Raw genomic sequence first — 21,353 nt, 5'->3', positions numbered from 1 at the left:
CGGTGAGTTTGTATAAGAGTACTTCAGTTTAGTTATATCTTACGAGATATCTTGGCCCTGTCATCTGACTTTTTCTGTTTTCTCGTTGATCACAACTCAAGATAAAGATCTTGAAAAGCTCCGGGTAGAGGTGGAGAAGGCCAAACAAGAGGTCGTTTCTCACAAGGCGGCGGCCGAACAAGCGGCCGCCGAGCTGGACGCCCTGAAGGCCGTTAGTGAACAATATGAGGCCAGGGTGACGAAGGTCCAGCAAGAACTAGAGGAGGTGAGCTTTAAGTGCGAGGCCTTTGAGAAAAAAGTCAAAGATCTAGCCGCTGAGGAGACCAAGCTATCCACCAACCTCTAATCAGAGCGTGTAGAGCGGCAGTTCTTTCAAGAAGAAGTGCGTCAAGTCAAGCTGATGGCAACCGGTAAGCCATACTTACTGCACAGTGCCTTTGGTGGGAACCAATTTTCCTTTCTTACGTGGATATGGCGTTCCACACGCGCCTTCACCAACCTCCCGCAGAGTGTAGTAGATGCGTCCAATTACTATGCGGCTAATGACGGGGATCCCGAGCAGTGGCTGTTCTGGGCGTAGTTTGAGGCCCCTGAGGCTAACCCTAGTCCGAGTAATCAGATGAAGCAGCTCCTCGAGCTGCATAGGATGGCTGAGCCGGCCATGAAGACATGTGTGTTTGGTTGTGGCCGTCCAAGACCTTGCCGAGCAGCTACTTTGCCCTGGTGTGGAGGCTAATCGAAGCCGCACCTCGGATTGAAGCCCTTTAGCGCTCAGCCTGTATGGAGGGGGCTCAGATGGACTTTTGACGGATGATGGTGCGCTTCCTAGGGATGAGGCCACTAAAGATGGCCGTTGATCCGCTGCCCACCGGAAAGGAGCACACGCGCCCCGAGCTGTACTTTACTGCTGCCATGGAGGGTGCTAGGGCGATCGAATCTCAATGCTCGTAGGATGTACTATTAGAATAGATTTTTGTTTAATGTAATTGAGAACAATCTGCTTGAAGCAGTATATGTCCTAAGTTAATTATCTTTTATATTATTTTGATTCCTGTTGTGGCCGTTTTATCTTGAAAGTTTCTAGTCATCGGCTTCAGCCCCCATGTAGATACTACTTGAGGTGTTTCATCATTCGTACACGTCCCTTAGCCGATTTAATCGGTGCCGGAAGCTGGTAGTGTAGGATGAATGTGAGGTAATGAGACTATGAGGCTTTATTGCTTTCACTTAGCCGTAGAATGTTATAATGCATGGGCTAGTGTCAAGCCCTGGCCCTTGTTGTGGTAGTTGGAAAATCCAAAGATCGGGATGACTACCGCCGGGTTTGTTGAATAGCAAAAACCCGTCCTTACAATACGGAGTAGCCTCTATATACTATGGAAATAATCTTAGATTATAGACTAGTTTGCGCTCATTATGACAGTCAGTTTTCGGCTTTGTCCACTGAGGTATTTCAAGACTAGGGAAGCTGGGAATAAAATCGCAGTGGGTCTCTCTTTTACCCCTTTAGCCAAACTAGTGGAATGTAAGGGGGTAAGCACAGGTGAAAGCACAATATGCTCCCTTGGTGGTTTTGATAATTCATGACAACATACATTGCCTCTTGGACTAACACTTTTACCTAGATACCAAATCGGTGCAACCGAATCCATATGGGTGCTACCGAGTTCAAGGTGACCAATTTCTATTGCCTCGGTGCACAAAATTGGAATTTTCGAGTTTGAGTATTGGTGCCACCGAGTTTCTCCATCTGACCGTTAGCCACCTTTTCGGTGCCACCGAGTTGTGTATATCGGTCCCACCAAGATTCAAAAGTTACTGCCTTTGTGTAAATCGTTACCACCGAGTTTATGACTACGGTGTCACCGAGTTTGCCACTTTAGGTGTAATGGGTTGGATTTTGTGTGCTGCCTATATATACCCCTTCACCCACCTCTCACTCGTGGGAGAAGCACTTAGAACACACACTTCATTGCCACATCCATTTTCTGAGAGAGAACCACCTACTCATGTGTTGAGACCAAGATATTTCAATCCAATCATTTGAAACTTAATCTCTAGCCTCCCCAAATAGCTTTCCACCAAATCAATCTCTCCTAACCACGCCTATTCTGTGAGAGAGTGATTTTGTGTTGAGGAGATTATCTTTAGAAGCACAGGAGCAAGGAGTTTATTAATCTACCACATCTATTAGCTTTTGGAGGCTTGTGCCTCCTAGATTGGTTAGGTGTCGCTTGGGAGCCTCCAACTTCGTGTTCTGGAGTTGAACCAAGATGTTTGTAAGGGCAAGGACATCGCCTACTTCATTAAGATCTACTGTGAGTAACGCTAGTCCTTCGTTGGCAGAAGCCGTGCTGGAATAGACAAGGCCGCTTCTTCGTGGACCCCTTGTGGGTGGAGCCCTTCGTAGACTCTCAGAGCCGTTACCCTCTGTAAGTTGAAGTCTCCACTAACATGGACGTACGATAGCGCCACCTATCAGAACCATGTTAAAAATCGATGTGTCAACTGCTTTGCGTTTGATCTCCTAAACTCTACTCCTTTACATGTGCAAAATCTTTACTTTTCCACTGTCATATATGTTGACTTGTTAGAACTGCCGAATTTCTGCCTTCCTTGAAATTTGGTTAGGCTAGGAAATTTATCTTGACAAGTAGTCTATTCAACCCCCTCTAGACACATCTTCTATCGATCCTACAATTGGTATCTGAGCAAGGTCTCGAAAACCTTGGTTTAATCACCACTAGAGGAAGATGAGTGTGACTAGTTCCGGGATTTTTTAGTTGTAGCTTGCCTATTCTTGATGGGGAGTACTTTAGACAATGGAAAGATGAAATGCTTAATATATTTGATGAGTTCCATTTGCGCTAGCTTACTCACAGTTCTGGTTTTGAAGGTCATAGATGTGCCCTTGAAGCTCAAACACTTTAGTTTCTAGTGCAGATATGATTGATCACGCTTCCTTCATCTCCTCCTCATGTTCCCTCTTCAGCTTGGCGATGATATCGCAGTTGGCCTCGACACCACGCTCGATCATCAACTTTTACTTGAAGACTTCTTGATCCACTTCTTCCAGCCTGGCCCTGGTGCTCCCCTCCTTAACAGGTCCCTTCAAATCTTCTTTGTGGAGGACACCATCCTCCACCCAAAGTGTTTGAGGGTGTCTCTTTACCTCTGTGAGGTAAGTGTTGATGACGTTGACGAGGAACTTGTCCTTGGGAGATTTTGGGGAAGCCATGGCACCTAAGTTTGCTGAAAGTTCTCCTGGCACAAACAGATCAAAAAGAAAACGCACGCAATCGCAAGATACAAAGCCAGGACGATCAGGAAAAATATATAGGAAATTTTTTTGCACCAAAAGGAATGTAACAAGCGAAAGTAGAGTCGGAGATGGACTCCGGGTGGTCCAGGCGGCCTCCTGGCGCGACCAGGGGCTAGTCTGCGCCACCAGGTTGCCTGCAGCTCCTCTCCGGCTCTGCTTCGGCTCGGAATTTTCCTAATTTTGCAAAAACACATAATACGAAACTTTTATTGATGTTCGCGAAGTTTCCTTACCGTATTTCATACCTATTCTTATTCTGTTTCTGCCGGTGTCTGATACCGTGTTGCAATATCTTCTTCGTGAGTGGCTACTTGTATCACATCCACCTCTACATTGATGGGGTCTCCAGCCATGTCATGCTTGAGTCTTTGCCCATTAACAACATGTGGTTTTGTGCCTTCAATATTATTAATCTTGATTTCACCGGCACGATAGAGTTCTTCGTTATGGTACGGTCCTTCCAACTTGGAAAGTAATTTACCTGGAGAAAACCTAAAACGAGATCTATACAACAAAACTTTATCACCAACATTAAATTCACGTTTCAAAATTCTCTTGTCATGCCACTTCTTCACCTTTTCTTTGAACATTTTTGCGCTCCCGTAAGCTTCACTTCTCCATTCATCTAGAGAAGTCAAGTTCTTGAGACGCTTTTCACTAGCAAGTTTTGGGTTAGCATTAAGCTCTCTAACAGCCCAGAAAGCTTTGTGCTCTAACTCTAAAGCTAGATGGCATGCCTTGGCATAGACCATCTTATACGAAGACATCCCCATGGGATTTTTGTAAGCAGTTCTATACGCCCACAAGGCATCTCCTAGCTTATTGGACCAGTCCTTTCTAGAACTGTTCACTATCTTTTGCAAGATCAGCTTGATCTCTCTATTTGTGAGCTCAACTTGCCCACTTCTTTGAGGATGGTAAGGTGAAGCAATTCTATGATTAACATCATATTTGGCTAGAGCTTTTCTAAAAGCACCGTGTGTAAAATGTGTTCCCCCAACGGTCATGAGGTACCTAGGTACACCAAACCTAGGGAAGATTACATCCTTGAGCATTTTCAAAGATGTCTTGTGATCAGCACTTTAAGTGGGGATTGCTTCAACCCACTTGGTCACATAATCAACATCTACTAAGATGTGAGTGTACTTGTGTGAAGGAGGGAAAGGACCCATAAAATCAAAACCCCAGCAATCAAAAGGCTGATGACTAGAGAATAATTCATAGGCATCTCGTTCCTCCTACTAATATTACCAACTCTGTGGCACTTATCACAAGATAAAACATAATTTCTAGCATCTTTAAAAAGAGTAGGACAATAAAAACCTGATTGGAGAACTTTGTGTGCGGTCCTCTCACCGGCATGATGTCCTTCATAAGGACTGATATGACATTGTCTCAAAATATCCTTCTGCTCATGCTCCGATATGCATCTCCTCACAATTCCATCTGCACCTTCTCTAGAAAGATGTGGGTCATCCCAAAAGTAATACCTCAAGTCGTGGAAGAACTTCTTCCGTTGCTAGAATGTTAAACCTGGAGGCAAAAACTTTGCAACAATAAAATTAGCATAATCTGCATACCATGGATCTGAATTAGATTTCACCTGGAAAATAGCTAACTTGATCAGGAAAACTATCGTTGACCGGAATAGGATCATGTGGTATGTCCTCCATCCTGGAATGGTTGTCTACTACAGGGTTGTCTGCTCCTTTCCTATCAACAATATGCAAATAAAATTCTTGAAGAAGAAGGACCCATCTGATAAGCATTGGTTTGGCATCCTTCTTTTCCATAAGATACTTAATAGCAGCATGATCAGTATGAATGATGACTTTAGAATCAACAATGTAAGGCCTAAACTTATCACAAGCAAACACTACCGCTAAAAATTCTTTCTCATTAGTAGCGTAATTCTTTTGAGCACTATCAAGGGTTTTACTAGCATAATGGATAACATTCAATTTCTTATCAACCCTTTGTCCTAACACAGCTCCAACAACAAAATCACTAGCATCACACATGATTTCAAAAGGCAAAATCCAATCAGGTGGTTGGACTATAGGGGCGGTTATCAAGGCTTTCTTAAGAACTTCAAAGGCTTCCTTACAATCTTCATCAAACACAAAAGGAATATCCTTCTGGAGAAGATTAGTGAGGGGTTTCCAAGTTTTAGAGAAGTCTTTAATAAATCTTCTATAGAAACCAGCATGACCGAGGAAACTACGAATACCTCTGATGTCCTTTGGATAAGGCATTCTCTCGATTGCTTCAACATTTGCCCTGTCCACCTCGATTCCTTTTTCAGAAATCTTGTGGCAAAGAACAATTCCCTCATTGACCATGAAGTGGCACTTCTCCTAGTTGAGTACCAATTTCGTCTCCTCACATCTTTGCAAAACTTTATTAAGGTTGTGGAGACAATGGTCAAAAGAGGTTCCATAGATGGAGAAATCGTCCATGAAGACCTCCACAATTTCTTCACAAAAACCATGAAAGATAGCGGACATACACCTTTGAAAAGTAGCATGAGCATTGCATAAACCAAAAGGCATACGTCTATAAGCATAAGTACCAAAGGGACAAGTAAAAGTGGTCTTCTCTTGATCGGTAGTTTTAGCATGAATTTGAGAGAAGCCAGAGTACCTATCAAGATAGCAAAAGTGAGTGTTTTTGGATAACCTTTCAAGCATTTGGTCGATGAACGGCAGCGGGTAGTGGTCCTTCCTGGTTGCCTTGTTCAGCTTCCTGTAATCAATACACATTCTATATCCAATAATAATTCTTTGAGGTATTAGTTCATTCTTATCATTAGGAACCACAGTCGTACCTCCTTTCTTGGGAACACAATGTACTGGACTTACCCACTTACTATTATCTATAGGGCAGATAATACATGCGGCTAGAAGCTTGAGGATTTTGGTTCTCACAACATCCTTCATATTTGGGTTCAACTGTCGTTGATGATCAACAACTGGTTTAGCATCAGGCTCAAGATTGATAGTATGCCGACAAATAGATGGACTAATCCACTTAAGATCATCAAGGGTATAACCAATAGGGCCCCGGTGTTTACAAAGGACTTCCAATAATCGCTCTCCTTCATATGTTGTAAGGTTAGAATATATAATAACAGGATATACATTCTTTTCATCTAAATAAGCATACTTGAGCATACTGGGAAGAGGTTTAAGATCAAACACCGGGTCTTCTTTTGGTTTCGAGAAAATTCCCAAAGTCTCAACCGGAAGGTTGTGCTTCAGGATAGCATGTTGTCTCAAGAATATGTCATCTAGCTCATTCCTTTCCTGCATATGCATATCATTCTCGTGGTTTTCCATAAATTGGTGCAAAGGATCATTAGGAGGAATAGCAATAGAAGCAATCTCTTCAATTATTTTATCATTACTAGGCAGATCAGTACCATGAGTTTGCTTCGAGAATTTAGAAAAGTTAAATTCATATGGCTCACCATTAAATTCAATAGATACTTTTCCTTTCCTGCAATCTATAATGGCTCCACAACTTTTGAGAAAAGGCCTACCAAAGATAATAGGGGAAAAACTATCTTGCACTGAACCAAGTACTAGAAAGTCGATAGGATGTTTTACCTTTCCACATAGAACTTCAACATCTCGCACAACTCCAATAGGAGAGATAGTTTCTTTGTTTGCAAGATGAATAGTAACATCGACTTCTTCAATTTCACATGGTAGAATCTCATTCATGATCTCTTGATAAAGTGAAAAAGGAATAGCACTAGCACTGGATCCCAAGTCACATAGCCTGTAATAATTATGATCTCCTATTTTAATAGATAGAACTGGAGTACGTGAAATTGGGCCTTTATTCTTGGTTGTAACAAGGTTAGTAGAAACAACACAAAAATTTATATTGGAATCCTCAATATTGCCAGTAACAAGATCCTTGACTAATGCAGCTTGAGGATCGAGTTCAATTAGGTCCTCATGCTCATCAGTCGTTCTTTCACTTTTATTCGGGATGCCTGTGACAAAAGAATGCTCCCTCATCCTTGCGGGAGAAGGGGGCTTTTCATATTCAACTGCACGCAAGATAGTGTCAACAACATTAATATCAACAGGTAATTCCTTAAAAGGTTTATGGTGTTGATCCTCCTTCTTATTAGAAGAGCTAATATGAGAGGCAAAGTCTTTGAAAAAAATCAATTAGAAGCTGGGAATCAAGACCAATCTTAGCACCAAAGTTGTTGAAGTAATCGGTTTTCACATAGCTCTCAATGTAATCACGCTCATAATTTATAACGGGTTCAATACCTTTATCATTCTCCTAGTCTTCAGCGTTCTTCTAGATCCTTTCAATAAGATCCCACTTAGCTTCAGTGCTTTTGTTGGAGAATGCCCCACTAGAGGAAGCATCAAGCATCTCTTTATCTTGACGAGAAAGCCTTGCATAAAAATTTGTAAGAATAATTTCTTTGGAGAGCTCATGATTGGGACACTGAGCATTAAGGACTTCAATCTCCCCCAAGATTTAGCGATGCTTACTCCATCACGAGACCAAAAGTTTTAAATATAATTCCTGTCTCGATGTATTTCATGAAGAGGATAAAACTTTGCATAAAAGAGAGGCATAAGATCTTGCCAATTTAGTAAATAAGAGTCATCAAGAAGCCTATACCAACCCAAAGCCTTATCTTTTAATGATAGAGAGAATAGCTTTCTCATAAAAAAATCCAACGATATACCTTCAAGCTTAAATAAGGAGCATAGTTGTGAAAGATATAGCAAGTGTTCACCTGGATGTCTATCTCCTACATATCGATTAGCCGAAACACAATCAATAATACCAGTTCGTATTTAAACGGCACAATTTCAGTAGGTGGGGGAGGCTTCTCCACCACAATAGCATTGGGGCGGTTCCCCACAAGCAATAAACCAAGAGCAGAGTTTCCCATAGGGACAAAAAGCGGAAACAGTAAAACAAAAACAACACGTACAGCGTAAAGGTTTCCTTACCATTTTCACTTACCAATAGCGCTACACTCCCCGGCAATGGCGCCAGAAAATGGTCTTGATGACCCACAAGTGTAGGGGATCTATCGTAGCCTTTTCGATAAGTAAGAGTGTCGAACCCAACGAGGAGCAGAAGGTATTGACAAGTGATCTTGAGCAAGGAATAACTGCAAGCACTGAAAGGTAACTTTTTATGGGTTTTCTAGTATAAGAAACAAGGAACTAAATGCAAATAAAGTAAATGGTGCCGAGGTGCAGCAAGTGGCCCAATCCTATTAAACACAAAGGATAACCGATGGACTAAACTTATAAATACTAAGGCCTTCCCGAGGACACTCGGGAGAGATAGTGAAGTGCTTTCGCCATATTCCATCTACTACTATGTTTTGTATTGATAAGTGTTATGTGGGTGGATCTTAACTAGTGCACCGTCTAGGCTAAGACAAGTACACTCTTATGATTAATCCTTCTTGCAAGCATCCGCAAATACAAGAGAGAAATTAAGGCAAAGCCTAACCATAGCAATAAGCTTTAGGATCCAATACTCCCGCATGCAAAAGTATGCGAACTGGGGTTCAGGTTTCTGTTACTTCGGCAACCCACCATAAGCATTCTTTATACACGATGCATTCCCCTAGGTCCTTAAAAAGGCGAAGTGTTATATAGTCGACGTTCACATAACATCACTAGAAGAATAACACCATAACTTAAATATCAATCAACACATATTACTTCAACATCATATGACTACTAGCATCTAGACTTTTCCCATGTCCTCAAGAACTAACGGAACTACTCACAAGACATAAAAGAGATCATGATCAGAGGTGATGAAAATATGATTAACAATCTGGTCATAACAATAATTCTCCAACAAAACTCAATAGCAGTCACCACAAAAGAGTAATCAACACCGATAGAGTAGAGGGGATGAATAGTGCAAGGTACAACTCCGATTGTAATGGAGAAGTAGATGGGATGAAGATGGAGATGGTGCTGGTGATGGTGATGATGGTGATGATGAATTCGATGATGCTCGTGATGATGGTGATGACGATGAGGACGATCTCCCCTTCCGCCAGGAGTTCTCCCCGGTGGAATCTGCACGCCGAAAAGGTCTTTTCTTCTCAGTAGGCTTCCGCCGCGGAGCGGCAGCGGAATTGCGAAAACTCTTCTCCCCCCATAACTTTTATGTCAAGAGGAACATATAGGCCAAAGGAGAGCACCGGAGGCGGGACCCACCACCCAGGCAGCCTCTTGGCGAGGCCTAGGCGTGGCCCGCGCTAGCAGGTCGCCTGGGTGACCTGTGGTCACCCCTCCGGCCCTTCTTTGGCGTGTCCTCGGGATCTATTCGGAAACTTCTTCCCTCGAATTTTCAGCGCAGTTGGAGATGTTCTGATATGGTAACTCTTCGTGTATTTTCTCCAGAGAATCCTGCGTGTGTTGTTTCAACACCGGAAAGCTGTAAACTGTGTAAAATAGGCCAAAACACTATAAGTACATCATCGTAATGTGAAATATATCAATGAATAGAGACAAATTATGATACAAAATAGTGATGCATTTTGGACGCATCAGTGATTAGGGAGTCTCCGATCCCAAAAAGTCCAACCCCTAAGAATGAGCCTTGGGCCTCCTTTATAGGCAAAGGGGTCACCAACAGTGTGCTCACGGGGTGCATAGTGAACAATGTTCACCATTCTTCTTCTTCGGTGGTGTCAGGGGCAGTAAATGCCTTATTTGACCCCTAACATGTCGCAAGGTGGTTGCGACACGTACCCAGGTGAATCGACACCTGGGTCTTGCGCTGGCACATGAAGGATGTGCTGGAGCAGTCGGATTGTGGTAGAAACAGGGGAGGACACCTCACGAGCGGAAGAGGCTTGCTAGCCTAGAGTCTCTGTCGGACGACTTGGTCACCTTCCCGGCAAGGAGGGCTTGCCGGGGGCTTGAACACTTTCGTGGCAAGGAGGGCTTGCCGAGGACCTCGCCAGTCTGTGGGGCCTTCCCGGCAAGGGAGGCTTTCTGGGTTCTTGCTAAACTTTGGGAGTCTTCCCGATGAAGTGGGCTTGCCGGGGCCTTGGGAATCTTCCCGGCAAGGGGGGCTTGCCGGGGCCTTGTATCTGGAGCCCTTGTACTCCATGCCCCTGAAGAGAGGGAAGGGCGTGGCCTTGGTCGGTCTTGAATTGCCTTCTTGTTGTTCTTCCCTGTGCACTGCTGTCAGGGGCGTCGTTGATGCCCATGCACAAGTCTGGGGCACAAGGGACCCCAGTATCTAGTGCACCAGCACATAGGTACCAATCTGAGGTTTTGAGATAAAGATTGAATACAAGAGATGTACTATGGTTTGAGATGAGATGGTTTTGGTCAAGATATTTATGAAGATTGGTCCACCCACCAAGGAGGAAGCGTTGGTGACGATCTTGGCTTTGATTTCCCCTCCCGAAGGGAATTTCCCGAACAGAATCGGTCTGCTGGAGAGAAAAAGGGCCTCTTCCCTAGTTTCCGCCTTGAGACGGCGCTACTTCATCCCAAAAGTATATTCTTAATTTTTTCTAGGTCAAAACCCATCTTATAGTAGAAGAGGGAGGTGAGGGCACCTGGGAGGTGGGCCCAAACCATCAGGGCTGGGCCAGGGGGGTGGGCACGCCCTGTTGGCTTGGCACCAACATGGCCCCCCTCTGGTATATTTTTGCTCCATAAATTCACATATAGTCCACAAAAAATCTTTGTGAGGTTTCAAGATATTTGGAGTATAGTGAATTTTTAGCCTTTTTCTTGATTTTTGGGTCCTGAATTCTAGTTTTCGTTAATTCCCGTTGTTGTGATGTACCTTGTAAATTAAGAGAGAAAAGGCATAAGAATTGTATCATAAATTGAAATAATGACTAAAAATAATATAAATATCAATGAGAAATCATGCTGCAAAATGGACGTATCAACCAGCGCGAGCGTTCAGCACCCGAGGAGAGATATGTGTGCTGTCCGGGCCCAAAACCAGAGTGGAATCAGTGTGGCAACGTCGAAAGGCAGCAGCTATACATTGTTGTGGAGAGCGTTAATCTCTCCCACCATGAAAACGGAAGGCCACCATAGCCCCTAGACGCTCAGACAACATCAGCTCCTTCGCTGTGGTAGCGACAATAGTGGAACTCTCACAGGTCATCGAGCCAATAGCGAGGGATGAGGATGAAAAGCTAGGAAGGATTTTGGGATTTTGGGTGTTGGAGCTCGAGGAAGACAAAAGAAAGGGAGATTGGGGGCGTAAAGCCGGGATGCCTTTTCTTCCTACCTTTCTACTCCCTCCGTACCATAATACTTGCTGTTGGAGAAAACTAGTCTAGTTCTCCCCAACAACAAGTATTTAGGAACAGAGGGAGTAGATGGCATAGAATGTCGACCCTGTGCGACGCCTAGCAGTAATCTCGCCAGTCCCTCAAGCGGTATGTGGACGGACGTGTGAGCGTCGGAGTAGGTTTATCGAAACATGCACTTCCTTAATGGAGGTATGTGGGCAGGCGAACATCATTTCAATGCAGAGAGAAGATATGCACAACGGGCGGTACTCTCGGCTAGTGTAGCACTTCAATATCGGCTCCAGTGAGAGGTTGCATCCGCTCTGGCCGACATGAATTTGACGCCGACATCTTTAGGCGGGAAAGAGCCCATACAAGGGAGAGGGGTTTGGGTGAGCCAGGGTTGTCGGAGGTGTGTGTGGAAGTGGTCGGGACACCCGCAAAGCCCGCTAGTTTGCTTCCAATTTATGGTAATAAGGACGTATGAACCAGCCATCGGACGGACACACACCGTGTTGGATGGAAAACAAGCCCGGACTGCGCAGTCTAAATATATGCATGCGATTCGAGGGTCCCATGGAGATGCCCTTCAAATGTTTATTTATAAAGAAATGATATAGCACCAGTGAGGCCCCTGCTGTAATGGGCTTGGTCGCTAATGTCTGTTGGGTCTCTTTGTCCGGTCAATCTATGTGTGACATGTAGGTCCGGTGCCACATATGTGGTTCTAGTGACCTTGCAGAAGGATGGCGCACATGGGGAATAAAAATACCATGGACAACCTAGCGGCATCCATGGGGCTTGGCAATCATGGCGCCGCAGTCGAATTGACATGGCGATGCTTTGGGGCGGCGACCTTGACTCCCCTGGTCAACTACTTCTTCATATGAGGTATGCATCTATTGTTGCCTCTATTCTGCTATTTTTGGAACCGTGTTACCTAGAGTGGACTCATGACTTGATGTGGAATTGTGTGGTCTAGAATGTTTTGGAAAATTGGCTATTCTTTTTAGGGAATAAACATTCTTACTTTTTTCATTTTCCCAACAATTGTCATGTCTCAACATTTTTCATCTATCAAAAGTTGCCATATCTCAATATTTGACATGGTAAATCCTTTATATGTTTATTTTGGAACTTAACATTTTTTTGTGATGGGAGGTCACACTACTTTCTTAACCATGGCAAAAATATTGTAATATGTTGCCATGGCAATTTCAAATCTGTTTCCTTGCCAAGTCAACTTTTTTTTGCCATGTCAAATTAACTTTTGTGTTTTGACTTTGAAATATGTTACCATGGCAACTTCAAAAATAGTACCATTGCAAATTAATATTCCCATGGTAGTATTTTGCAAAATGGATGGACTCATCTCATGGCAATTTTAGGTATAATTATGCTCTCTAGATTTATTTCCATGGCAATTTTGGCATTGTTTTTAGGGTTGCTTTGATGTTTGGATTAGTTTCTATGAGAATCTTTGGAGCTCACACATCATCACGACAAATTTAGAAATCTTGTAAATAGTTGCACGTCAAATTCATGAGAAAATATGTATAGCACATCACAATCTTGTGTAAAATGAATGGATTGATCACATACCACTGCTTTGGGAAGGAATAAATTCATTAATTTTCATTAATAGTTTATCATTTCTGAATAGTTATCATGTCCCAAATTTTCCATATCAAATCTTCTCTTCGTTGTGATTGTGTAACTAAACATTTTGTTGTGTTATGGTTACAAATCAAACGATTTTCTTAACCATGGCAAAATATGTAAAATGTTGCCATGGTAAAATTTCATGGATAATGGAAAAATCATTTTTTATAGTCACATAGTAAATACCCATGGTTTACAAAGTTTGTTTGCTAGTTTTTTTTGGACTATGGCAAATTCACTTTAATGGAACATGGCAATTTCATTTTATGGAATTTTTTATTTTTTTGAATAATTGACATGTTTTCTAAGAACTAAATTCGAAAACTCCTTGTAAACATTTTGTCTACATCCTGGTAATTTTTGCATGTCAATTAACATTTTGTATAGTGGTGCCATGGAAAAAATTTCTACATGGAAAATTTGCATTCTTTGAGTCCATTCACATCACAAGTCATGAAATCTCCCGCGTCTTAAAAACATGATTTTTTTTTTACATATTTGTTTGTATTGGTCATGTGCGTAATATAGGATAATTTACTTCATGTACCACGAGAATTTCATTTTTAATATCATGGCAAATTAAGTTCAAGCACCATGGCAAATTCTTCTCCTCGTATCATCGCAACATTATTTTCATCTGCCATGGCAATTTTATTGATGAATCATTTTGTTTTTTTATCAAACATGGGAAACTGACTTTATGGATCATGGCAATTTAATTTTATAGTCCACGACAAATTTAACCTTACAACCATGTCAAGTTAACTCAAAGCCCATGGCAAATTTTATTCGTTGCCCATGGCAAAATTTACTCACACTCGATGGAAAATTTCACTTAAACCCATGGCAACTTACACTTCAGATCCATGTCAAATTATTTTACATAAGTCATGGAAAATTTAATCTATAGCCCATTGACAAGTTGAACTTATATGGCAAATTAATTTTAAAGCCATGGCAACATTTACTCATAGCCCACGGTAAATCCTTTCAACCTTACTCTCTTGGCAATTTAATTTCAAACCCATGACATTTTACTTTTATTCATGCAAAATTTAACCTCCCATATATGGCTTTGTTTTAGAGATCATTTGCCATGAAATACAAATTGTTCTTGCCATGTTAATGAAGTATGTTCGTGGCATTATTTAAAAAAAATGCCATGTCAATGTACATTTTGTTTTTTCTCAATTTGCCATCAGCTAGAGGACTTAAATTCAAAATTTGCCATCACAAATTTGTGTCCATATTTTTCCATTTCTGAGAGTTCCCTTAATTTCATAGACCATAGAAAATTGAATTAATCCACCATGCCAAATTTACATTCAAATACATGGCATTTTTTTGTTTTCCTCGACAATTGCAAATTTATTTTTAAAGACATGGCAAATTTATTTGTATATACATGACAAATTTAGTTTTCCATGCAACCATGGAGAATTCGTTTCCAAAACCATGGAAATTTCTACAACATTTTTATGTCCATGTATGAACTATTTCTATCTTAACCGCGACATTTTTTGCTAAAACGCATGGTAATTACTATTTTCTACAATAAAAATTCATTTCTCCAATGCATGTGTTACGCATGATATGACAAATAACATGGCATTTGTGTCATAAGATCATGGCAAAAAAAATAAGTTTTTTCATTTATTTTGTAATACACAAATTTTGCCATGCTCCCTCCTTGAAGAAACATAAGAGTGTTTAGATCACTATTTTAGTGATACGAAGGCTCTTATATTTCTTTACTATGGGAGTACTAAGAAGTGAGCCTAGCACACTTAGCTAGTGGAGTGGATGTTCAACCCAACCACTTAGGTTCAAGTCCTCGCTGACACGAATTTGGGTTTTTATGATTAATTTTTTTTTGTTATGAAAGTCCAAACTCGTTATGGGGGCTTCCCTTACCGCTTTCCTTTAAAAACAATGAGAGTACAATGGAAATTTACATGTATTTCCTTTCTTATCCACATTTCGCCTCTAAACTTGACATGCCATTTTTCACAGAATTTGTAAAACTTCCCATGCATGCCATTTTTAATAATTTACTATGCATGTTGTCTGGCGTCGTGGTGGCGTCGATGGCAGGCCAGGCAAGGTCGATGCGTCAGTTCCTGCTGTGAAGATGGACCGGTGGAAGATGACGGCGGCAGCGAGAGGGCGCCGGTTTGGAGTGAGACCCAGTCTTGGTATGTGGCTGGGCTGGAGCATCCGACTATAGATGTTAAGGTTTCGTGCGATATCTGTTTGGTATTAGGCTCGGATATCGGCACACCTTCATCAAGGGGATAGGAGTAGCAATAGTTGTTGTCTAGATGGTAGCTTCACGCTGACTAATGTATTATCTTATATGGTATTTGTGAATAATTAATAAAATGGATGCATGCATCATCGAGATGCACATGCATGAGGTATATCCTCCTTTTTCTAAAAAAAGTGCGTTTGAGTTGACAATTGATCACTCCATTGTAAATCTTAACGCAATATCATTTTTTATTAAATTTCTACATTGTGTATTTATTAGTTATTGGACGTTTCTTCTCTACTAGTTTTATGTCTCTCTACAATTTCTCTATTTTCTTAGTGCAAAAGGGATTTATGTTTGGGTCAGGAAGCTAGTATTGGGCATGTCTGGCCAGGTGTTCAAGGGGTTTCCCGTATCGAGAGAAACCATTCGACCCATCACTCCTCCCTGGCGAACCTTTTCATCCGATCGTTTGGAGTTATCGTCCTCCTTATATACCCTAGCTTCTCCTCGTGCAAGAAGACGCCACCATGCTCAGCTAACTTCACGGCGGCCGATCGTTGAGACCTCCGCCAAGTGCACACGACGAGGGACGTCAGGTTTATATCTACTCCCTCCGTTCCATAATATAAGTCTTTTTAAAGATTTCATTAGAGGACTACATACAAATGTACATAGACATATTTTAGAGTGTAGATTCACTCATTTTGCTTCGTATGTAGTCCCTTAGTAAAATCGCTTAAAAGACTTATATTTAGGAACGGAGGGAGTACTTCATGCATGCATCCATACATCCAAGAAGTATGCACTCCCTTCCATCCGTTCCTAAATACTCCCTTCGTTCTTAAATATTTCCTCCGTTTCAAAATAACTGTCTTAATTTTGTACTAGAGCTAGTACAAAATTGTACTAAGCTTAAGACACTTATTTTGGAACGGAGGGAGTATAAGTCATTTTAGATGTTTCACTAAAAAACTATATACGGATGTATATAGACATACTAGAGTGTAGATTCATTCAGTTTGCTTCGTATGTAGTCTTCTATTAAAATCTATAAAAAAAACTTATATTTAGAAATGGAGAGGGTATAAGTCTTTTTAGAGTTTTTACTAAAAAACTACATACGGATGTATATAGACATACATTAAAGTATATATTCACTCATTTTGTTTCGTATATAGTCTTCTAGTGAAATCTTTTTAAAGACTTATATTTAGGAACGGAAGGAGGAGGTGTGAACCAACCGATGGTTGAATAGTTAAAGGACAGTGACATTCATAGTCTAACAGAGTTCAAGTCATTGATTTAAAAATGGTACTCGTATTTTTCTAGTTTATTTCAGGCCTTTCAGTGATGTGCGTTCAGCGAGAGGAGACATTACCGTCGACTACGAATGTGTTTGTGTCGACTTCGTCAATCTCAAGATGATGTGTCGACTGAATCTATATAAAGTGTTTATAAGGATATAGTTGCGTGTGTGAGTTCATAAAAATGAGTATATGCTCGTATATGTGACCGATTTTGATTGTATTGTGGTAAAAAAAAGGCATGTACGTGATGGATGAAATTTTACCTTGCCGTTCGTGTGTATGCTGCCTCCTACGGCCAGTCGATCGGGCATCCAGAACGTGCACACGAGGACCTCAGGTTTCGAACTTGCATCTTGCAGTATTAAAAAAGAGAAGTTGCATCTTGCATGCACCCATATATAGAGATAATAAGATTCTAAAATTAGTGCAACGAGACAGCAAAGGTGAAAATGAAACGACCTCGTCATCAGAAGTTGAAAACGAGATCCCGACGGAAAGGATGGTCAGATCTCGTGGCCACGCCACGCAACATGCAGAGCCATCGCCCCGCCCCCGAAGACCACGTCCGAGAAGAAAGCAGAAGCACACGCGCCCAACCAACAACCAGGCCGCACGCGGCGGCGACGAGGACAACCGCCACCCGTGCGAGACGCTCGGCATTCATGTCCGTCCCCTCCGACGCCGGCCAGGAGACACCGCCCTCGGCGACCGAGGGCGGTCGGGCGCGCCTCCAGGACGAGCAGCTGGGCCAGCTCCGGGAGCTCTTCCTGCGCTTCGACCTCGACGGCGACGGCAGTCTCACCAAGCTCGAGATAGCCGCGCTGCTCCGCTCGCTCGGTCTTCGCCCCGCCGCGGGGGACGAGATCCACACCCTCATCGCCTCCATGGACGCCGACGGCAACGGCACCGTGGAGTTCGACGAACTAGCCTCTTCCCTCTCGCAGCTGCTCCTCGGGCCCGGCCGCCCCGCAGTCGCCGTCGACCACGAGCAGCTCGCCGAGGCCTTCCGCGCATTCGACCGCGACGGCAATGGATACATATCCGCTGCCGAGCTCGCGCGCTCCATGGCGCAAATGGGGCACCCCATCTGCTACGCTGAACTCACCGACATGATGCGCGAGGCCGACACCGACGGCGACGGCTCCATCAGCTTTGAGGAGTTCACCGCCATCATGGCCAAGTCCGCCGTCGAATTTCTCGGCCTCGCCGCGTTGTGAGCGAGGATGAAGGGATTCCTCCGCTCCCTCCGGTTTGAGCCACGGGGACTTGTCCTCTGTTTGTAAATTAGCCCATTCGCCCTTCTTTTTATCATTTCTGCAAATATAATACGTACAAATTTGAACCGCGTTGTATTAAATGTGTCAGTGTAAATAGATCTAATGTTGCTATAGTTAACATTTGATTTTGATCTGGATTTTGAACGTGCGTACACAGCTGTACACACGTGCGTACGCAGCTGAACCGCGGGGGAAGATCGTATGAAAGACGATAAGTTGAGGCACACCGCTGATGGTCGGCAGTGGAGAAAAATCGAGAGAGAGTTCCCGAGATTTGCAGCTGACGCAAGGAACTTATGGTTAGGTCTGAGTACAGATGACATGAATCCTTTTGGGGAGCAGAGTTGCAGTCACAGCACCTGACCCGTTACTCTATGTATCTACAACCTTCCTCATTGGTTGTGCATGAAGCTGAAGTTCATTATGATGCGAGTGCTTATCCAAGGTCCAAAGCAACCCGGCAACGATATTGATGTGTACCTAAGGCCATTAGTTGATGAACTTTTACAGCTGTGGGCCGAACCAGGTGTACGTGTGTGGGACGAGCACAAACAAGAGGAATTTGACCTTCGAGCGTTGCTTTTTGTAACCATCAATGATTGGCCTCCTCTTAGTAACATTTCAGGATAGTCAAACAAGGGATACAATGCATGCACGCACTGTTTGGATCAGACAGAAAGTATATATCTGGACAAATGTAGGAAGAATGTGTACCCGTACAATCGTCGTTTTCTTCCGCCCAAGCATTCCTTAAAGAAAAAAGGCAAGCATTTCAATGGCAAGGCAGAACCCCGGGGGAAGCCTGTCATCCGTACTGGTGCTGAAGTATTTGATATGGTCAAAGATTTAAAAGTAATCTTTGAAAAGGGTCCTGGCAGCCAACCTGTTCCTAACGGCCCTGATAAGCGCGTACCCATGTGGATGAAGAAATCTATATTTTGGGACCTACCCTACTAGGAAGTCCATGAGGTCCGCTCGGCAATCGACGTGATGCACCTGACGAAGAATCTCTGTGTGAATATTCTAGGCTTCCTGGGCTTGTATGGGAAGTCAAAAGATACACCGGAAGCACGGGAGGACCAGGAACGTCATAAAGGAAGAGATGGCATGCATCCAGGGCAGTTTCAAGGGCGTGCCAGCTACGCTCTTACTAAGGAAGAGAAGGAAATCTTCTTTGAAGTCCTTTTCAGTATCAAGGTCCCGACTGGCTTCTCGTCGAATATAAAGGGAATCGTAAATATGAAAGACAAAAAATTCCAAAACCTAAAGTCTCATGACTGCCACGTGCTTATGACGCAATTGCTTCCGGTTGCATTGAGGGGAATTCTACCGGAAAATGTTCGCCTGGCAATTGTGAAGATATGTGCATTCCTCAATGCAATTTCTCAGAAGGTAATCGATCGAGAAAGTCTATCAGGGTTACATATTGATGTGGTCCAATGTCTGGTCAGCTTTGAGTTGTTGTTCCCGCCATCCTTCTTCAATATAATGACACACCTCCTAGTTCACCTGGTCGAAGAGGTTAAAATTCTCGGTCCTATGTTTCTACACAATATGTTCCCCTTCGAGAGGTTCATGGGAGTCTTAAAGAAATATGTTCGTAACCGTGCTAGGCCAGAAGGAAGCATCTCCAAGGGCTATGGAACAGAGGAGGTCATTGAGTTTTGTGTGGACTTTCTTCCTGACCTTAAGCCGATTGGTGTTCCTGAATCTCGGTATGAGGGTAGGCTGACAGGAAAAGGCACACTAGGAAGAAAAGAAAAAGTATGTATGGACGGGCATTCTTTCTCTCAAGCACACTACACAGTTCTACACAATTCTACCGTGGTGGCTCCGTATATCGTGAGACACAAGAATATTCTACGCTCCGAAAACCCGGGGAAGGCTGACTCTTGGATTAGAGGGGAACACGAGAAGACTTTCGGTAGTTGGTTGCAGACACATCTCATGAATGACGACACCGTTGGAGATGAGCTGTACTATTTGGCCAGGCCACCATCTTCGACTATATGTACTTTCCAAGGGTATGAGATAAATGAGAATACATTTTACACGGTTGCCCAAGATAAAAAGAGCACCAACCAAAATAGTGGTGTCCGCTTTGATGCAACATATGAGAATGGGCACTGTTTGGAAACATATTACGGGTACATAGAGGAGATATGAGAACTTGACTATGGACCTACTTTTAAGATCCCTTTGTTTCGGTGCAAATGGGTGAAGCTGACAGGAGGCGGGGTAGTTGTAGACCAAAAGTACGGCATGACAACAGTGGATCTCAACAATCTTGCGTACATGGACGAACCATTTGTCCTAGCCAATGATGTCGCTCAGGTTTTCTATGTGAAGGACATGTCTACAAAAACGAGAAAAAGAAATCAACAAAAGAAGATATCGTCCGATGAGCCAAAATGCCACATAGTTCTTTCAGGGAAAAGAAACATCGTGGGAGTAGATGACAAGACAGACATGTCAGAAGATTATAATAAGTTTCATGAAATTCCGCCCTTCAAAGTGAAAACTGACCCAAGCATCCTACTGAATGATGAAGATTCTCCATGGCTACGACCGAGAAGAAAACAGAAATAATAGATAGGAATATTGGTGCAATAATGTAATAATGTATTAAAATTTTTATGTAATGCATGTATGGAATGTACTAAATTTCAAACACTTTTCATTTACATAGTATCCATGTAAGAGATGAGTTCTAGTTCGAAACCCTGATACTTTGAGAGAGATTGTCCATTTTGTACACGAAGTGCATCCAGTTTTTGTCGTAGCCCTCTCAACTTTTTAACACATGCTATGTGGGTGAAATGATGATAGCATGCCAACTTTCAACATTTTCAGAGTTCATTTGTAGTGCTTTTCAATTTCAGGATCAAATTGGCGATTCATCTCTATTATGAAATTAAATATATCAAAAAACCATTGCAGAACATATGACCAAATTGATACAAGTTCATCATCACATTAAAGCCAAAGAACAGTAGTGATCAAATGTTATTATTGCAAAAAATAAATACATAAAGTTCTCTCATAAAACAACATACAACTATGTAAAACATTTAAATGCAACAACAAACGCGATCAAAATCGCAACTAAGGTAACAATTGACCCAACAACATAATGTTACCAAGCCTCTTTATCAATGGCATATTTTCTAATATTCCTAATCTTCAAGCGCATTTCATCCATCTTCAAGCGCATTGCATCCATCTTCAACCGCATCGCATCGAT

At 42.5% G+C, this 21,353-nt stretch overlaps 1 protein-coding gene across 1 annotated transcript; it reads left to right on the top strand.

The window, feature by feature from the left end:
* Positions 1-17,253: 17,253 nt before the first annotated feature.
* LOC123439944 (probable calcium-binding protein CML12) lies at positions 17,254-18,242 on the top strand. Its single transcript, XM_045116556.1, has one exon. The coding sequence runs from the start codon at positions 17,282-17,284 to the stop codon at positions 18,047-18,049; it is 768 nt and encodes a 255-aa protein (XP_044972491.1). The 5' UTR covers positions 17,254-17,281; the 3' UTR covers positions 18,050-18,242.
* The last annotated feature ends 3,111 nt before the right edge of the window (positions 18,243-21,353 follow it).

The sequence above is a fragment of the Hordeum vulgare genome, chromosome 3H (assembly GCF_904849725.1).
Source record: "Hordeum vulgare subsp. vulgare chromosome 3H, MorexV3_pseudomolecules_assembly, whole genome shotgun sequence".
Classification (NCBI taxonomy): Eukaryota; Viridiplantae; Streptophyta; class Magnoliopsida; order Poales; family Poaceae; genus Hordeum; species Hordeum vulgare.
The sequence above is the reverse complement of the archived record's forward strand: the minus strand, read 5'-3'. Positions and strand labels throughout refer to the sequence as shown.